Consider the following 21,334-nt stretch of genomic DNA (forward strand, 5'->3'; position numbering starts at 1 on the left):
AAATTGTGTATACTTTTATATTCAGGAGTTAAATAAAATCAGGCCAAGTCTAATGTGCATTTGGCACTGACTATCCTGAAGTCAATTAGGTCATAATTATGAATAGTCTATTTCTTTTTTCTGTCCACCCCATCCTGCTTCTTTCATGTTTTAACAGACTCTTAGTTAACCAGTAAATGAGCCTGTGTTCTCTTGAGTCTATCTGAAGTGTGAAGAGGTGGGAATAACCAAGTATAAAGTATATAAGCTACAGTAAAAAGGGTAACTGATGAACTCTTTCACACGGACAAATAATAAAATCTACACATACAGCACCTTTCATTTGTGAATCATCTTTTCATAAATACATTTGGCACATGTACAGAATTAAATATTACGGCACCATTAAAACAGCATACAAGAGTATTTGATAGTACATGGGGAAAATATTCCCAGTATGGTAAGTGAAAAATCAGATTATAAACAGTAAGTGATAACTGATTGATAATTGATTTCTTAAACAAATAAATAAAACAGACTAGAAATAAATACCCCAAAGTGTTAATGGTGGTTTTATCCTGGTATAAGGTCATAAATGCCTTTAATTTCTTGCTTGTACACATTTTCTCTAGCATGTGTCAATTTTCCTGTCAAGTCACTTTTAAAATTTTCTTTGCACTCCCTCTCTACTGAACGTATTTCGTTTGAAAAGGAGTATATGTGCACTCTTTAAGGTCAGAAGAGATGCTTTGACTCTCTGGGTTAGGCAGAGGCTCGGCTATAAGTTGTATCAATCTTATATAAGTAGATGTTGGAACCTCTCAAGACCCTACCACATCTCACTCTCCGTTTTTCCCAGAGGATGACATATACACAGAGGACTTCCACTTGCCAACTGATACTTTGTAAATTACGTCTTTCAGCCCGTATACTTTCCTCTGATCTTCAGACCTACATATCTAGCTGTCTGCTGAACATGCCTTGGAGATCACACCATGACCTCAACTCACCATCCTGCATGCATCCCTGCCCACACCACCAAACGAGACCTCTTTCCATCGTTTCTCACCCAGAGACGACCAGCACCAAATTCTGTCCAGTTTAATCCTCAATCGTATTCACCATTCTGATCTGAATTACATCCAACATCTCTTGCCTGCCAAACTATAATAGTCTCCTTTTCAACCATAACCCACCTATGAACTCTTAAATATTGCCCAAGACATACTCAAACTAAAAATTTATTCATTGTTTATCTGAAATTCCACTTTATTTGGGCATCCTGTATTTTTACTGTTACCTCTGGCAGCTTTATTATTAGCTATAATAATTTTAATTCAGTCAACTGAATAATCAGGTTGGTTCATGCCGAGTTAAATTTTTTCTTTACTGTTCATTTGATGAGCTGCTATGATTCATATGACAGTAACAATGTGCATTTAATTGATCCCAAATGATTAGTTCATTTTCCTGATAAATACCAATTTTAGGAAGTAGAAATTGATTTTACAACTCTTGCAAACATTTAAGCACACTGGACGATTTCAGCCCTACTGAGCCAGTATCCTAGAACTTGGGCTCCTTCGTGAAATTTCACAGAGTCTTAATTCAGTCATAAAAAGAAACAGATTTTAAGCCCCAAACCTTGTTTGAATTTTCAAAATAAGTGAATAGAGATAATCTAGCCCGTTTGAATGGTGCTGTACTAATTGCAAATGACATCTTCCCAAAAATTTTGCTCAGGCAGTTCCTGTTACAGGGGACTCTGGCTGTGTAAAAATGACAGGATGGGGACAGCTGCCTTCAGGGAATTCTTTTTTTGACAACCATAGGGAAAGAGATTTCTCCCTGGTGGCTTGGCCACCTGCCATGTGGATCCTGTGGCAATGCGCCACTATTTGTGATCTCATTTTTTCCTTGCAGTTATTAAGTAACCTGTAAATAGTACCTAATTTGTACTACCTTACAAAAGTTATACGTGTTACGAACCCACTAGGAAATGTAAACCAACTATAAAAATAAGGAGAGAAATTAATGGTTAATGGCACAGTTTCAAAAATTATAGTCATTCTTTAGTTTGTAGTTTCACAACTGATAGTTCTGCTTTTTATTACAGAATAATTATAAGTGGTTGTGAAACTAGAAAACTGAACAGAGTGTTTCCTCTTCCCTTTGGAAAATTTAAGGACGTGGCAGAATGACTTTAACTCACTTGAAAAGTGAGATAACCAACTTCCAGACATGGTTACATTGCTGGAGTTTCTGAAGACTGTGGTGGGTAACATGCCCGTCGTTCTGATGCCTCCCGATTGCGTTTCTGCAGAAGTGGGGAAAAAAAAAGACAGAGAAAGGAAAAGAAAGGATGTGCCATCTACCATCAGACATGAGGGGCATTTAATCCTCTTTGGGGAGTGGTCCCAGATTAACCTCCTGAGGGTCCTCTCATCCCTGCCACATCGTTTGGGGGGTGGAGTGCTGGGGAGCTTTTCCTAATGGGCCTTCTCATTAGAATTAACCCATGGACAGCATTTTAGAAAAAGTTCTCCTTCCTTGTTCCTTTGTTACTAGGCTAGGTAGGTGGATGTATATTTCAAGACATCAATTTGTTCAAAATATTCTTTACCTCAGCATTGGTAATCACTTGCCACTTGAGACTCTACCTTCCTTCAGTCTAGTAATGCCCTTTTGATAAATTCACCTCAAGACACAAGTTAGGTCACAAATTATGGACCATTTCAACTCAGCTTTTCTCTTCTTTTTTTTTTTTTTTTTTTTTTTTTGTCTTTTTAGGGCCACACCCACAGCCTATGGCAATTCCCAGGCTAGGGGTTGAAGTAGAGCTACCATTTCCAGCCGGCATCACAGCCACAGCAATGTAGGATCTGAGCCGTATCTGCGACCTACACCGCAGCTCACGGCAATGCAGGATCCCCAACCCACTAAGCAAGGCCAGGGATCAAACCTGTATTCTCACAGATACTAGCTGGATTTGTTTCCACTGTGCCACAATGGGAACTCTCTCAACTCAGCTTTTCTACTGCTGTAGTCTACTTAAGGTCCTTTAAGGTACAAGTGGCTTGTGTCACATCGCAGCAAAAAATCTGAGTTATGGAGTTGAGCTTGGAAATGCATGTGTGGCTGTGAGAGTGATTAAGATGGCATCACAGCCCGTGGTCCAGGAGCACCCCTCAGATCCCCTCCATCCTTCGTCTCGGGAGGTTTACCAAGGTGAATGGCTGATATCTCAATAGGAAGCCAACGACCACTATTAGCATGGAAAGCACCCAGCTGCTCTCTAATGCAGTTTTGTTCTGGTCAAATACAGATTGGAGAGTGAAGTTTGGGCTCAGATAGCTAAGTGAACGCCCCTTTTCCTCACGTCTGAATCTGAGATGTCAGTCTTGATTTAAGAAGGTAGAATAGAGAACCAGAAGACCAGCTACATCTCCAGACAGGTAACCACTGCCTGAGTTTCTGTGACATGTGCTGAAAGAGTAGATGTGTCTCATTGCCCCTAACCTTTCAGAGACAGTCAGTAACCCTGGTAAAAGCATGGCCTAATGCACTTCCTGGGTGCTGACCAAGCCATGAGCAGATGGGTCTTTCTTCCCTGGGGGTACTGAGGCAATAAGTAGAGCCGGTGAGCAGAGGCTAACATGTGCGAGGGTGGGCCAGAGTGTTTAATCCCCTCAAATGTCACATTTGTTTTCAATCTTCAAATTCAGTGGGGTTTTTTTTATCACTTTAATTTTTAACATAGTTTAGTTTGTTGCAAGCTTTCATAATTTAAATTTCAGTGGTGGGTATATATAATAATTAGCTCACAAAATTTCTGCAAGCTTAACAATTGGTTCTTGTGAGCCAGGGTGAGCTGGCTTCAGCACATCACTGCCAAAGCAATTTAAAAAAAAAAAATTATTGGCATATAGTTGACTTATGAAGTTGTGTTAGTTTTGGGTGTACAGCAAAGTAAATCAGCTATACATATACACATATCCATTCCTTTTCAGATTCTTTTTCCATATAGGTTATTACACAGTATTGAGTAGATTATCCTGTGCTATAATGCAGGTCCTTGTTAGCTCTCTGTTCTATATATAGTTGTGTGTATATGTCAATCCCAACCCCGTAATTTATTCCTCTTGTTTCACATTGCCCCTTTGGTAACCATGAATTTGGTTTCAAAATCTTTGAGTTCGTTTCTGTTTTGTGAGTTCTTTTGTATCATTTTTTGTTGGACGCCATAAATTCAGTTTTGCTTTTGTTTTTAATTGTACGTAATGATGACTTGTTTGTCAGATGCATCTTCTTAGGATACAATTGAAGTAGAAGGTTCTGCATTAAGGTTCACTTTGTTTCTTGAAGACAATGGTAATATTGTCGCAATTGTCACTGAAACCACGGAGGAATGCTTCCTATTCAACTCCATGGCCCATTTCTGGCAAGAATGTCAGTCCACATATAGAATTTACCAGCAGTACTGTCCAGCATCTGCTTTAATGATGCAACCCTCTTTTGTAAATCATTTCAACCTAGTAGAGATGTATTGTCCTTTGCTTCTCTATACCTGTCACTATTTTTCTTGTCCAGTGGGTGGCATGTTTTCATCAAAGTTGATGACCATAGAGAAATGCAGGAAAGAACATTACTCAAGAAATGTTATTCTTGGTTTTTCACAGGATTGATTTGACTCTTGATGATCTTACTGTAGTATGATCAGTAACCAGTATGTGCCATTTTTTTCTTTTTTTTTTAAATAAATGGTTAGTTGTAGACCTTACATTTCATACCCTAAAATTTTGTAGTTTATAGGAATTCTACACTGATTTTAAATGGGATATTTCCACAGTCAGGAAAGCACATGGGAACTCTATAGCTGCAGATTTAAATGTGTAAAATTTATTTATGGCTGCCATTTTTCCAAAATGGGAGGAAAAATTCAAGTCAAAAATAAGATATTTTTTGAATGTCTCTTCTTTAATAGATGAACCCCTTTTCAGTTGTTCTGGAATTATTTCTCCAAACCCTCCTAAAATGAGTAGACCATGTATCTGGTGATGTAAGCTCTACTTCTGTTCTTACAGACAGATCAAGTACAGTATGATCAATAGGGCGCTATATTTTTGCGTGCATGGACTCCACTAAGTGCAGTCCGGTTTAGAGCCACACATTGTAGTTACCTCCCTTGGCCTAAAATCTCCTTTCAAAAAACTGCCAAGTTTTTCTTATATTATGAGAAAAAACACGGTGGCTTCGTGTTATGAATGTTGTCCACCTACCCAGGTGGCCTATAATTATGAAGGATTATGAGGGGGCTCAACCTTCACTTTTCATGCTATGAAAATATTTAAATATTTTAAAGTCAGCATCCACCTCAAATAACTTTTCTTTATTCAACTCTTACCTGAGTTTTCAAATTTGAAAAATCGAATCCATTTAAAAGTTACAGGTATAAATATCAGTCTTAATACGTATAGGTATAAATAGCAGCTATAGGTATAAATATCAGTCGTAACACCTATATTGCCTTCTTATTAAAGAAATGTTGCAACAGAAGAAGGGGTGGGGGAAAAACTGTAGTTGTAATGTATACATGTAAGGATAACCTGACCCCCTTGCTGTACAGTAGGAAAAAAAAAAAAAAAAAAAAAGAATGGCATTTTCAACTCTTGGACACAATATGGAGAAAGGCATGCTCAAAGACCATAGCATCAAGACATGTGGAAAGAGGAGTTCCCGTTGTGGCTCAGCGCAATGCGAACCTGACTAGTATCCATGAGGATACAGGTTCCATCCCTGGCCTTGCTCAGTGAATTACGGACCCAGTGTTACTGTTATCCGTGGTATAGGTTGCAGATAGGGCTCGACTAGGATCCCGTGTTGCTTTGGCTGTGGTGTAGGCTGGTAGCTGCATCTCCGATTCAACCCCTAGTTTGGGAACTTCCATATGCTGCAGGTGCAACCCTAAAAGCAAAACAAAACAAAACAAAAGCAAAAACAAACAAACAAACAAAAAAGCAAGTACCTTCTTGCTTTGTAATAAAAGCCTACATTTAAAAAACTTTAATGAACATTATGATGTGGTAGGATTTGGACCATGTAATTTTCCCATTTAGGCTTTGTTTCTCATTCACTTGTCTCTAATAATTTTGACCTTGTGTCGCTCGGCCTTTTTCCCTCTTGGGGAACTTGGTTTAATGTCCTTTTCATTCTCCACAATGTTGCTGAAAGGTTTATTTCTTTTTTGCCAGTCACTGTTACAGAGGGGTTTATTTAATCTAAATTATAATTCCACTGACATTTTAGTAGCTAGCCTGTCCATACTAAGGCACCAGAGCATCCTATGTTTAAAAGAGATGTTACCACCCATTAAAGTATATATATTGCCTCCCACATTTATAAACTTTGAGGAACGAGGGCTAGCGTCATCTTTTTTATTATATTAAATACCTTCTTAAATATATATAGGTTTTTGTGTTTCAAAGTCTTTGTGTTTAGTGTCCAAAATAACAATGAAGTTTCCAAATATATTCATCTCTTTAAAATATGTTTCTGCTTTTTTAAAACTCAAATGTATTGAAATATGATTACCATAGAGTAATATTTGCTCTTTTTAGTGTACAGTTTTTAGAGTTTTAATAATTCCATACAGTTATGTTAACCATAACCATTATGATACTAGAACAGTTCCAACAAACCACCCCCCAATTTTCTTATGCCTGGTAGTCAATTCATCCTCACCCCCAGCTTCTGACAACCTTTGATCTGTTTTCTGTCCTTATCATTTTGCCTTTTCCCAAGTGTCATATAAATTAAATCATTATAGAGTCTGGATTCATTCACTTAGCAATGTGCAGTTGAGATTTATCCACATTTTTGCATGTACGAATAGTTGGTTCCTTTTTATTGCCTCCCAGTATTCCATTGTATGGACGTGCTTCCGTTTCATTCTTCATCTTCAGTTGAAGGCTATTGAGTTGTTCCCAGTTTGCAGCAATTTTGAGTAATACGTGCTTGCATCTCATTTTTGTACAAAGATACGTTTTTATTTATCTTGAATAAATAGGTAAATGTAGAGAAGTGAATCTTACAAGTTTAGCTTTATATCTGTGGAAAACTTACTTGTTTTCACAAGTGGATGTGCCATTTCCATTCCCATTAGCAATGTACAAGAGTTCTAAGTACTCAACATTTTTTGCCCATATTAGGTATTGTCAAGATTTTTAAAAATCTAGACATTCTAATAGGTGTGTATATTATCTAATTGTGGTTTTAATTTGAATTTCCTAGTGACTGATGATGTTGATATCTTTTCATGTTTTCCACCCATATATCTTCCTTGATGATATGCTTGTTCATATATTTTACCCAATTTTTAATTGAGTTATTTTCTTGTTATTTACTTTTGAGAGCTCTTTATACCTTCTGGATATTGAGGCCATTATAATCTATGTGTTTTGCAAATATTTTTTCTCAGCTTGTCTTTTCCTTTTCATAACAGTATTTTGCAAATATTTTTTAAACCCAAATTTTAGTCTATTCTGTCTTAGTTTCTAAACCCTCATATTAACAAATTTTCTCTTCTAATGAAAAAAATATAACTTTTGGAATTGGAAGAGGCTAGAATAAAACAGATAATACAGCATAGTTTTCTGAAACATTTACTTGAATAATAGAGCAATGAGGAATTCTCTTGACTGAAGGTAGCAGAAAATCCAACTTCAGTAGTTTAAACAAATTCATTACAATAAGTTGAGAGTAAGCAGCTGTTCACAGGGACTCAGGAGCTCCGTGTGATCAGAGCTGATGTCTATAGTTTCTCTGTCCTTTCTCTTGCAATTAAAGTTACTACTCTACAGTCAGGATAAGAAATAGAGGTGGGAAAAAGGACAGTCCATGTGCCAAAATAGCAACACTTTCCCAAAAGCCTCTCATCTACTTCCAGCTGAATTCTCACTGGACAGAACTGGTTATGTGACCAGGCAATGCTGGGAGGAGAGCGTCAAAAATAGGAATTGGGTAAAGTGAACCTGTCTAGTGTCTGCCTCATAGCAATTTAAAAATGGCATCAAAATACAGTCAATAAACTCTCTGCAAGGGCAGAAGGCGGAACAGTCAGAATGTAGTTTTGAACTCCCAAAGTTTTTCCCGTACTTGATGGCCAAGCAGCTAAATTTTAAAGGCATCATTCCAGCTAAATCTTAGGTATGCATGTATTAGTAATAATAGAAATATAGCAGCTGTTACAATCAAACTATAAGAATACCAGTTATGGTTCATGAAGCCACATACTTTTTCTTCTTGGGTGGACTCTTGAATATAGGGTTTTACATAGTAGAAGATTCAGATGCATAAATAATGCTCCCCTTAAATCACATAGAAAATGGACCACGTACAAGAAACACATGGTGTAGATTGGTCATCCCTTTCCTGCCTCTCTGTACCCATCAGGGTTTTCAAGATCCAGGAGAATGATTCAATGTAAATATTGTGGTGTGCTGTTGTCTACATAATCTATGGTAAATGAAAGCTCAGAAGCAAAAACCCTCTTGCACTTGAATTTTAGCTGTTTAACTCGATCTAAATGGGAATTCTGATGTAAACTTGGTAAGAAAGAGAAGCTTTTACTATATTTGTACTTGATATTCTCTCAGTGACAAAACTTCCATCCCGAAAAAGTAGGCTATCTGCTTTTTAGTTTTAAGAAAATTGAAATTTAAAATAGTTTAAAACATCGCTTCTCTAGTGAACGTTAATATTCAGAGTTTTAGAAATAGCCATTTTTTTCCGTATTTTTGCCCCAATGCCTAATGTACTGATTAGAATAGCTTTTAAGTGAATATTAGCTGAATCTATGTGTAAGTATTTTTGAACCAACTCTCTACAGTTCCACTGCCTTTATTGAATTAATCTATATTTGTAAATTTTCAATAGCTTGGAATAGGTTCTAAATATACAAAATACTGTTGAATTTGTGAGATTTAGTCAAGGTTAGGAAATTACTAAAATGTAAACTAAAACTCTATACAAGCGTTTTTATAAATTATTTGACTTTTACTAGGAATTAAACCCATCATATCCATTAGAACGTGCTTGGTAATGCTGTAGCTTGGGAGTTCCCATTGTGGCTCAGTGGTAACGAACCTGACTAGTATCCATGAGGACACGGGTTTGATCCCTGGCCTCACTCAGTGGGTTAAGGATCCAGCGTTGCCATGAGCTGTGGTATAGGCCGCAGAGGCAGCTGGGATCTGGCATTGCTATGGCTGTGACATAGGTCTCAGATGCAGCTCTGATTTTACCCCTAGCCTGAAAACTTCCATATGCCCTGGGTAAAACAAAACAAAACAAAACAACAAAAAAAGAAGTGCTGTAGCTGAAGTCTGCAAGACATGTGGGGACCCAAAAGATTCAGAAGAGTGTAAATCCCCTGAAGAAGTGTAAGTTCTCTTCAGAAACTTTCTCAGAGCATGTGGTAAAAATATTTTAGCTTTCTATAACAACTTTCTTCAAAATTTTACACTTTTACAGTTGTCCTTGAAAAGTAAGATAGGCAGGGGTAGGTTTTGCCCCTTAAGAAATAAAAAGCAGAGTTCCCGTCGTGGCGCAGTGGTTAACGAATCTGACTAGGAACCATGAGGTTGCGGATTCGGTCCCTGCCCTTGCCCAGTGGGTTAAGGATCCGGCATTGCCGTGAGCTGTGGTGTAGGTCGCAGACGCGGCTCGGATCCCACGTTGCTGTGGCTCTGGTGTAGGCCAGTGGCTACAGCTCCGACTGGACCCCTAGCCTGGGAATCTCCATATGCCGCGGGAGCAGCCCAAGAAATGGCAAAAAGACAAAAAAAAAAAAAAGAAAGAAATAAAAAGCAAAGCAATATTCATATGATGACACCGTTAATGGAAATTGAATTAATATCACCAAGCTTTGACTTGTTTCTGTAACTAGACCATGACCTTTTTTGCTCACTTTGGAAAACCAACTAATCAGAAACTATTGCATTTAATAGGAAAAAAGACTGTCAATAAGACTGGATTTATTTCACTTAATCTTAGTGTATTATAATCATAAAAGAAGATCAAAATGGTATTTTACTTTTATTTGGAGTGATGCGTTTGTTGGTTTCAGAATCTTATTGTGTGTTTGCAGCCACCACTTGTATAATGTAGGTAGCATATAAACCCAGAAACTTTTATTTAAAATATACATACTTGTGACATCTGCATATCAACACATCTGTTTGAACACATGCTGCCAAAAGAGCAGCCTGATGTTGTCTCAATATAAGAAAACCTGATGTGGTTAAAAAAGGAAAGATTTTGGAGGCAGTTAGATATGAATCTCAGTACCAGATCGGCCACTAACTGCTATGTGATTGTCGACGTGTTATCATCCCCCGGCTGTTTCCTTGTGTGTAGAATGCCTGAATCCTAAGTTATGAGATGTTAATAAACTCATAAATATACAATGCTTAGCACTACTCTTGGCTACAGTAAGGCCTCATTAAGTACACGCTAGAACCATGATAATTGACTCCAAAAATTATTTATTGATCATTTATAGGACACTTTACTTAGTGCTACGCAAGTGTTGTTTTATAGCTCACTAATTACTGCATATAAGAAGAAAGTATAGAGTCTGATTCCTGAGTTCAGGGATTTACAATCTCAGTACCACTGACATTTTGGCAGATAATTCATTATCATGGGGGGCTGCTATGAGCATCATAGGATGCTAAGCAGCATCCCGGGCCTCTACATGCCAGATGCCAGGACCGTCCCTCTCCCCATTTGTGAGACGCCAAAATGCCTCCAGACATTGCCCAGGGTCTCCCGGAGGTGGGGGTGGGGAGAGCTTGCCCCTCGGTGAGAACTGCAGTCTTAGGTCCCTTCTTCCTGGAAGTGTTCGGGCTGCTGGTCTAGGAGATTCTTCCCCAAAGAACCCTTAAGAAATAATAATAGTAATAGTAATAATAACTAATTTTTTGTTTACACTTACTATATCCTATGAAGTATTCTTATGCCAGTGAGTCTTTGTAACAGACCTAGAAATTAGTTGCTGGGGTTTAGGCACATTTTTCAGATGCAGAAATTGAGCTCCAGAGAAATCAAATAACTGAACAGGGTCATACAATTAATAAGTGGCCTAAGGTTTGTTTGCAAGCCATCTCCAGATGAGCAATTATCTACACATAGTTCTACTTCTTTTTATTTATTTATTTTTGAGTTTTATTCAAGTATAGTTAATTTACAAGGCTGTCATAATTTCTGCTGTACAATAAAGTGACCCGCCATACATACACACACAGAGTACTACTTGTTGCATGACTCATTTTTAAATTCACAGTTCACATTGGGGTGTTAAGGAAAATTATTCCTAATTTGTATTTACTTTATCTCACCCTCTTAGAAAATTAGTTTTTGGTTTTGTGCTTCAGTTTTCTTCATTTTTCAATGGAAGTGTAATTGACATGTATCAGTTTCAGATGTACAGCACCGTAATTTAGTGTTTGTATGCATTGTGAAATAGTCACCACAGTAAGCCTAGTTGACATCCATGGCTGTGAATAGTGACAAATTTTTCTTCTTTCCTTGTGATGATGAATTTTATGATCTACTCCCCTCACAGTATTATCCACTAGTCACCATGCTGTCCATTATATTCCCATGAATTATTTTCTAACTGAATTGCATATCTTTTTTGACCACTGCCAACTTCCTCTCTGGCAGCCACCAGTATGTTCTCTGTATCTGTCGCTTGGTTTTATTTGTTTGGATCATGTGGTGTTTGTCTTTATCTGAGTTACGTCACTTAGCATGATGCCTTCAAGGTCCATCTGTGTTGTTGCAAAGGGCAAGATGTAATTCTTTTTTGTCTGACTAGTATTCCATTGTATGTATATGCCACATCCTCTTTATCTGTTTATCCACTGATGCACACTAGCTTGTTGCCATATCTTGGCTACCATAAATAATGCTGCAGTGAACACGGGTTGCATATATCTTTTCAAATTAGTGTCATTTTCTTTGGATGAATACCCAGAAATGGAATTACTTGATCACATGGTAGTTCTATGTTTAAGTTTTTGAGGAACCTCCATAACGTTTTTCATAGTGGTTGCACTAATTTACAACCCCACCAATGGTGCACAAGGGTTTCCTTTTCTCCACATCCTCTCTAACACATGTTATTCCTTGTCTTTTTGGCCATATACATATTTTAACAGGTGCGAGATGATGTCTTATTACGGCTTTTGATTTGTATTCCCCTGATGATTAGGGATGCCGAGCATCTTTTCACGTGCCTGATGGCCACCTGTGTGTCTTCTCTGGGAAAATGTCTGTGCATATCTCTGCCCGTTTTTAAATTACATTGTTCTGTTTTTGCTGTTGAGTTGTATGAGTTCTTTGTATATTTTGAATATTACACCCCTTGTGAGATATGCGATTTGTAGATATTTTTTGCCATTCAGTAGGTTGTTTTTCATTTTGATGATTTCCTTTGCTGTGCTTTTTTTCGTTTGATGTACTCCCATTTGTTTATTTTTGCCTTTGTTGCCTTTGCTTTTAGAGTCTAGATCCAAGAAATCATTCTAAGATTAATATCAAGGAGCTTACCCATGTTTTCTTCTAGGAGTTTTATGGTTCCAGGTCTAACATTCAAGTGCTTAATCCATTTTGAATTAATTTTTGTGTATGGTCTAAGATAATAGTTTAGTCTCAGTCTTTTGTATGTAGCTGTCCAGTTTTCTCAATAAATACCATTTATTGAAGAAACTGTCCTTTGACTATTGTCTATTCTTGTGTCCTTTGTCATAAATTAATTATCTGTATTTATATGGGTTTATTTCTGGGCCCTCTTTTCTGATCTTTGTGTCTCTTCTTATACCAGTACCATATGGGTTTGATTACTACAGCTTTGTAGCATCGTTTGAAAACAGGGAGTGTAATGACTCTAGTTTTGTTCTCCTTTTTCAGAACTGCTTGGTCTCTTTAGGATCTTTTGTGGTTGCATATACATTTTAGGATTGTGTCCTATTTCTGTGAAAAATGCCATTGGGACTTTGATAAGAAATGCATTAAATCTGTAGATTGTTCTAGGTGGTGTGGTCATTTTAACAATATTATTTTTTAAAAGTTTTTTCAATTTTAGTTGATTTACAATGCTATGACAATTTCTGTGTACTGCAAAGTGATTCAGTTACACATGTACACACATTCATTCTCTTAGATTCTTTTCTCACATAGACTATCACCAGCATAGTGGGTAAAGTTTTCTGTGCTATACAGCAGGTCCCCATTGGCCAATCATTCCATATACCTCAGTGTACATATGCCAAATCCAAACCCATGGTCCATCCCTCCCCTATCCTGCAACTCTCCCCATCGGTAACCATAGGTTTTTCAAAGTCTGATTTTTGCTAATCCAGGAGCATGCAATATCTTTTCACTTATTTCTGTGAATTTCTTTATCAGTGTCTTATTATTCTTCAGCGTACAAGTCTTTCACCTCCTTGGTTTTAAAAAAAGTAGTTTTTGTTTTGATAAATTGATGATAACCTCCCCCACCCAATTATTTGCAACATGATTGTCCTCATAAACATCCTTGGATGCAGATGGACATGTCACTTCTACTGGAAAAGATGACCATAATGACCCTAGACAAACTCAGCTGGCCAGGAACCAAAAAGGGAGAGATTTACTCTGCTTGGGGAAGGCGGAGAAGGTTTAACAGAGAAGATAGTATTTGATTTAAGCCTTCAATGGTTGTGTTAAATTTAGGTAACTAAGAGTCTTCCCAGTAGAAGGGCATTCCAAACAGAACATAGGGCATGTGCAAGGGCCTGGGTGTGATATATTCGGGGAATGGTCAGGGAGGAGGAAAGGAAGTAGAAAAATAAGATTAATAGAAGGGTGGGATCTGCATACTTTTCATTAGCTTGACTTCTGTAAGCATTTGACTTTGTAACCCTTACTCTAAGGGCAACAGGCAGCCAAGAGCACAACAGCACTGTGGTCTGGTAGGTACTTGACGATGATAAGTCTGTGGTATTTGGTGGTGGAGATACCCAATTAAGGTGCTGAGGCAGTGCTCTGAGCAACAGCTAATGAGTTAGGATGAAGCAAAGGGTCAGATTTGAGAGGGTTTATTAACAAGAGAAATAGGCTAGAGAAAATCCGCCTCTTAAAGGGGCTGTAAGAACAAATAAATAGCAAATGAGTTAGGATGAAGCAAAGGGTCAGATTTGAGAGGGTTTATTAACAAGAGAAATAGGCTAGAGAAAATCCGCCTCTTAAAGGGGCTGTAAGAACAAATAAATAGCACTCATTTGTGGAATAGCTATTTCTATGAAAAGAGATGATGCACTTTCAAGGAAATAACAGCGAAACATATTTAGCAATTATTTTTGTGACCTGATGAATTTGCATTAACAGACCCCCCCCCACCAGTTCCACAAAATGCTCTTTTGCAATCTTGTTCTCTTTCCCATTCAGATTTCTCATAGAAATCAAATACTGCTGCCGTTTGTTGGAAGTATAAGGATAAAAGGTAGCTTCTGTGCAGCTCCTGCTTTTCTAGTCCAGACCGCTTTGTCTCTCTCCTTCCAAATATGCTATCTGGTAAAGATTAATCAGCATTAGTGGAGATTCAACCAATTGTATTTGAGAAATGAGCCAAGAAAAGACTTTGGGAAATTAGTCCCAGACACAATGAATGGTTGCTGAATGGATGAATTAATCAAATTTTGAGTTCACTTTAATAACTTTTGACTTACACATGTAAAGTAACATTAATAGAAAGGAAAAAAATCTCCAATTAACATTTTCCTATTTCATCCTTTTACAAGAATAGCTAATAGGTCACTCCTGAAATATACTCCAGTATAAGACTTTTAACCCTGTGCAGCATGCAGTAGATATTTAACACTTTATTATTTAAATCTTCAAATGAACTTATAATCAAGCATGTTTTATCTTGTTTTTTCAAAATATCTTCTTCAAACTATCCTTTAAAAGTCATTTTCTACACTTATTTTATTTTCAATTAAGCTATTTATTTTACCACTGATTTCCTAATTCCATCCCTGGTAGTTTAGTGAAAAAACGGGTTTTTTTTTAATTGTTGAAACAATTTCTCTAGTTGTGTCTAAAATCATAATTAGTAATAATATCTGCTGTCTAAGCAGTGCCTGTTAGGGGTTGGTGTTTTGAAAGTATTATTTCAAATTAAAACTGGAAATTCCCATTGTGGTTCAGTGGGTTAATAATTAGACTAGTATCCAGGAGAATTTGGGTCTTATCCCTGGGCCTGCCTCAGTGGATTAAGGATCCGGCATTGCTGCAAGCTGTGACATAGGTTGCAGATGTGACTCAGATCTGGCATTAGACCCCTAGCCTGGGGAAATTCCCTATGCTGCAGGTGCAGTCCTGAGAAAAAGGAAAAGCAAAAAAAAAAAAAAAAAAAACCAAAAAAACCCCACAGTACTAAATAAATATTTTCTACCCATTTTTCAGATGAGCAAAGAAGGGTCAAAGTGGGGAAGTGGTTCAACCAAGACCTCATAGTTACTTGATTATATTATAGGGCTCAGATGTAGATCCATTAGTCAGCAAAATCTGGATGCTTTTTATATCATTCCTTTTTTGTTTTGTTTTGTTTTGTTTTTAGGGCCATGCCCGTGGCATATGGAAATTCCCAGGCTAGGGGTCGAGTCAGAGCTATAGCTGTGGGCCTACACCACAGCCACAGCAATGCGGGATCCAAGCCTCATCTGCAACCTACACTACAGCTCATGGCAACACCGGATCCTTAGCCCATTGAGCGAGGCCAGGGATCGAACACGCATCCTCGAGAATACTAGTCGGGTTCATTTCCACTGAACCACAGTGGGGACTCCCTATAATATCATTCTGGCTCCAGATTTTACCCCCCATTCTTCGTATTTCATCTAAATGTTAACATGAACCCACAGTTGATATGTTATTCCGTATCCCTCATTTAAGAATCTCTTACTTTTACTTGTGTTTATTCCTGAATCTCTCTAGTTATGAATTATCAATGTGTATCAGTAACACATTCTAACATGTAGACTTTCCAACATGCAAGGGAAAGATACTGTTATCCCAGCTTTATGGAGTATAATGTTATTTAGATTCAGGAAATAACTGTATACATCATTTTACCATGTATTTGTGAGAACTATAAATACGAGTAAATTTTTTGCCAATGGTGTTTTTTATAAAAACAAATATAAAATGGTTTTAATACTTGATAACCATGGATAGCCAAATTAAAAAATTCTGAATAGAGTGACTGCCTTCTCTTCTCCCCTAACTTCTTTCCCCACCTCCAGAACAATCGGAGGGATTGTGGTCCATACCATCAGGATAACTGATTCAGACCTATCTTACTTTGTGATATAGGGAACTTCTGTCTTACACTGAAAATGTATTGTCCTGTCTGCAAGGAAAGGATTCATATTCTTAATGTTCTTACATCCTCTTTTTTTTATGTGAACATTTTAGGTGTATCAATATATGCATGAAACGATAACTGTTAATGGCTGTCCCGAATTCCGTGCCAGGGCCACAGCAAAGGTAAGACTTGAGCAACTTTAAAAAGACACATAACCCCAGTGATCTAGTAATTGATTGTGCGCGTGTGTGTTTCAGGTATTCTCGTGTGTACACTGTAAGAGAATTTAGACATCAGTGGCAGCCCAGAGTCTAGAACCAGTACTACTTCCCAGGTAAAAATCCTAATGGAAAATTGAACGTTTCTGCTGCTTCTGTAGCTTAAGAAAGGAGAATGATCTCATTCAACGCACTAAATGTTCATTTGGCACAAGCAAATCTACTGGTTCACTCACTGTACGAAATACCTCTTGGTTTTCTGACATAGTCCTCTGGTCCAAAAGAACCTGTTCCCTCTTCAGTGCAGGGAGATTTATTTGCACCAGTCTAAAGGTTTGACTTAAGCTAGACATGACGAGAACTTACCTGACACCCACTGATGTAGAATGCTTCCACGTGTTCAGCAGAGCAGTGGTTGCTGCCTGAACGAGTATGATGTTGACCTGAAGGAAAGGCCCGTCACCAACCCCTTTTGCTCTTGAAAAATTCAAATCCAGAGATTGAAGAGACCCCCCCGAATGAACATGTTACAGCAGTAGGATCATGACATTATCTGCAAAATAGAACATTAGGAAATAACCGTTTTAAATTAAAATTACGGATGCAGTTCTTATTTTACGAGTACAGAAATGTTATACGAGATGCACATTGCTTTTAAAAAGCTTTTCTCTTTATAATAATGCATAAGAAATAAGAACTGTTGAAAATAATCAGAATTTTCCATTTAATTATTTTGTGTTACATCACCTCTTGTTTGGTTTCTCTCCTGGGTTTTTTAGTTTTCATTCTGTAACTGAACACTGTAGATTTGTGAGTTTTTGTTTTGTTTGGTTTTAACTCAGCAAGGGGGGGGTATTTTTATCATTACATCATGCTTTGCTTGTACTGAAGTGGAACACCCACAGAACAATGATCCCTACGTGGTTTAATTAAGGGGAAAGTGAATTATGTAGTGTTTTACCATTCTCATTTCTTATTCATGTAGAACAGCAGGATAGCAGCATAATGTTGCAGTAGCACAATATTTTCTGGTTGTTTCTGGGCTGTCTGCATTGCATCCATGTCAGCCATTAAAATCTATGCATGACAACAAGGTTTGCATGAGCAAATGCATGTAGCTAAAAACAAGCCATTATTTCCATATCATTCACTACCTTTCACTAAATGCAGACAGTAGCATAATGCTAAATTGATGCGATAATGCTGTGTGTGGAAAAGAATGTGCGGTCGTTGGGAATCAATATTTTCACTGTGTGGAGTAAACACTATGTCATGTTGTAGCAGACATCTAGTCAACTGTGGTCGAGGCAGGTTCCTGGAGGTGGAACATTAAAAGCAAGCAGAGAATCTTTTCTCGATAGAAACTATCTAAATGCTTTTCTTTTATTTCCATGGTGGGGAAGTTGGGCGGGGGGGGAGATGAAAACGAATGGTAAGTTGTTTCCTTCAACTTATTTTTAAAAATTAGTACATATAAATTTTAAAGTTGTGTCCATATTAAATGATATTTTGTACATCTAGATGTAAAATAAAGGACTGCTCGTTGTGCCTACATTGCTAGAGTAGGTGAGATATTAATGTGAAATGTAGGAGGAAGAAACCTATGCCAGATAAGAGGCCCCTCATAATAATATGGACTATTGATGTGAAATCATTATAGTCTGTTCGAATCTGTTGTTTTATTACAGCTTTTTTCTTTTAGGCATTTTCAATTTAAAAAAGAACAAAATTTGCTACGCCAGTGGTTGGGCAATAGCAAAATTATAAATGTATTCGCCAGTATATATAAATATACCGTATATATAAATATAAATATACTGAGGTCCTCAGTGCATTGAATAACTATTTGTGGACATTTATGTGCAAGCCTTGAGTTAGGCTGTGTGTCACTCAAAGAAGTGGAAGCCACAGTCTCGGCCCTTCAGAGGTACATGGGCAACAAAGACACAAGATCTACAATAATTACAGTGTATGCGCCATGTATAGGTATCATATGTACCAAAGCTGTTTGGGGTCCACGAATGGGAGGAACTGCATCTAACCAAGGTCAGTGGGAAAGACTGTCACGGAGAAGGGAAGTTTTTCTCATAATGGTTGAGGTCTAGAAAGGTGAACGTAGGTGGGTGAGTTTTACCAAAGAGAGGAATTTTCAAGGACGTCTCAATGATGAAAGCCCCCTCCCCTCTGTGTTCTTCCTTTCGCAGGCGAATGCTATCACTTAGGAGGAGCTGCGTGATCTACCCACTGCATAATCGCATGTGGCCTTTTTCCCTCGTCTTATCACCAAATGACCATCTTTTCTTTCAGGCAACAGTTGCAGCTTTTGCAGCTAGTGAAGGCCACTCCCACCCTCGGGTGGTCGAACTGCCCAAGACGGATGAAGGCCTTGGTTTTAACGTGATGGGAGGAAAGGAGCAAAATTCCCCCATTTATATCTCTCGCATCATTCCCGGAGGGGTGGCTGAAAGACACGGAGGCCTCAAGCGAGGAGACCAGCTGCTGTCAGTGAACGGAGTGGTATGTTCATCACACAACCAGAGGCTTTTCTCCCTGAGCACACCCTCACCCCCACCCCTGCCGTTACTAAAGTCGGTATCTTTTGAAATCGGGTAGCGAGTCTTAACTTTGGTATCCGAATAGCTTCCTAAGCACTGATGGATATGAAACCCACCAAAGTAGTAGCACCTTTATAGTTTTGATGTCTTATTTGGTCTTATTCTAGGAACCGGTGGGAAAATCATCCCAAGGTGATATCCCAACTAGAATTTCCCCCATGTAAGACTCTAGTTGAATGAATGCATGAAAGAGCATAATTTCAAGGCACTTTTACCCAAAGTTAATATAAGCAAAGATGCATATTTTTAAAATAAAGCCAAATCTTCTCACTCTATATATTTTTCATTTTAATTAAAGAGGAAAGGTAATTTACTGTGTCAGATAGCACACATGGAAAAGGCTAATCCACAGATAATCCTTTAAGCCAGGTATATAGCTATAGCATAAAAAAAAAGACATATTAACCTCTGTCCTGAAAAAAGTTTATCTGCTCATCGTATATTTATTTTAGTTTTCTCATGCAGTTCAAGTTTGAACGTACATTTTTTTCATAACCTCACATTCTTTGGATGCCATTCCTGACACATGTAACAAGTTGTTAATGAAATGGCTTCCTGTGAAATGAATAATTTTTCTCATAACTTCTATTAAATCAAAAATAACCTAAGGAAATAAATTTCACAAGAATAAATAGGAATGCATCACTGCTTTCTTTTCTCTTCCTCTAGGATCTTTCTTCTAAGTAAGTACTTTAGACTTTAAACAAATAAACTAGATTTGGGTTATCTGTGTCCACATTGATTTCTGCTAAGGACACAATATCCAAGAATTTACTGTGGATTTACATTCTTGCACATTTATAGCTTGCATTTCGTTTATTTCTTTCTTATTTTTAGCCTGACTAGTAGTTTTATAGAATGCAAAACTGTTCTTTCAACTCTGCTGATCTCTGATACACATGAAAATCATCAATCCATGAATATTTTATATCCCTTCAGCATTCCAGTTCTAAAATTACCACTTCATTTACTTTTTCTATGCAACAGTGCTTTGAGGTGAGCTTTTTATTGACCTTTAAATAGCTATGACTTTTTCAAAGCATATCTCAACTGATAATTTCATTGTCAAGCTTTCTAGGAGAGGGCTGTACAGCTGGGTCATGCAATTATGTTACAAAGTAATCTGTACTTCAGTGTATAAATTTGTGATTTATCGGAATATATTGGGGAGGTCAGAAGACAGTATAAATTTTAAAACATGAAAAATACAAAAAGAACCCAAAATTATATTAATAGTAATTGTAATTATATAAAACAACAGTAAATATATATGAAATCAGTTTCATATGTAGTTGACTTTAAGCTATCTGTCAAGAAGGCTAAAGAACCTTTTCACCCATACCATACATCTGCAGGGCACAAGGCTGTTGGTGTTTCGTAATCACTCATCCATTCCTTTCAGTGGCCATATGACTCTGGGAGGCTGCAGGAGGAATGGGAACGGACACATGAGCCTCTTCCACTCAATATCCATATGATTGTGCATTCCTATCCCCTAACCTGAGTCTCCTAATCTGAATAAAGGGAGTAATGACTAATTTAAAAGGTTCCAATGAAAATTAAAGTGGGGCAAAAAGTCTGTTGAGAACTTTGGTCATACATACCTTTGATAGGTAAGTGTGGTTACTGAAGAAGGTTGAAGAGGGTTAGCATTCCCCTGTGATACTGCTCATGCTAGTTATGTTAAAAGTAAGTTTTAAAGCAAATCTGCTGAACATATAGCTATATTTTAGCAAACGTTTATTAGCATAAAGGCATTAAAAAAACTCATACATCCTTTTCTGTAAATTTGATGACATCTTAGTTCTCTGTCCATTCAGGTAGTCCGGTCATTACCTTGGAAAAAAACGTGTACCTGAGCCAGATTAAATAACATTCCAGAGCCAGGATTTTGTTATCTTTATATTCAGGATTAGACAGCTAGAGTGGCAGCTGGAAACAAGAAGCTTTAGTGGTCCAACTTGGGCCTTTAATCCTGTGGTGTAGGCTGTGGGCCTCCGTAATATTGTTGTAACCGGGTCATGGTGGGAAGTGCCTCCAAAGTCTTTTGTGTCCCGCATATATTTAAAAATCTTTAATTCTGTCCATTAAGTTCCATTTATCATGCT

At 37.6% G+C, this 21,334-nt stretch overlaps 1 protein-coding gene across 6 annotated transcripts in view; it reads left to right on the forward strand.

The window, feature by feature from the left end:
- LIN7A (lin-7 homolog A, crumbs cell polarity complex component) overlaps positions 1 to 21,334 on the forward strand; it is a 153,080-nt gene that overhangs the window by 75,159 nt on the left and 56,587 nt on the right. For 5 of the 6 annotated variants that reach the window (XM_021093058.1, XM_021093063.1, XM_021093060.1 and 2 more), the window contains 2 exons: positions 16,504 to 16,575; positions 18,919 to 19,128. In XM_021093058.1, the coding sequence (XP_020948717.1) occupies positions 16,504 to 16,575; positions 18,919 to 19,128 (282 nt within the window). Of the gene's footprint in view, positions 1 to 16,503; positions 16,576 to 16,650; positions 16,728 to 18,918; positions 19,129 to 21,334 lie in introns of all 6 variants that reach the window. The other variant, XR_002344352.1, reaches the window with a different exon arrangement.

The sequence above is a fragment of the Sus scrofa genome, chromosome 5, assembly GCF_000003025.6.
Source record: "Sus scrofa isolate TJ Tabasco breed Duroc chromosome 5, Sscrofa11.1, whole genome shotgun sequence".
In the NCBI taxonomy this organism is placed as follows: Eukaryota; Metazoa; Chordata; class Mammalia; order Artiodactyla; family Suidae; genus Sus; species Sus scrofa.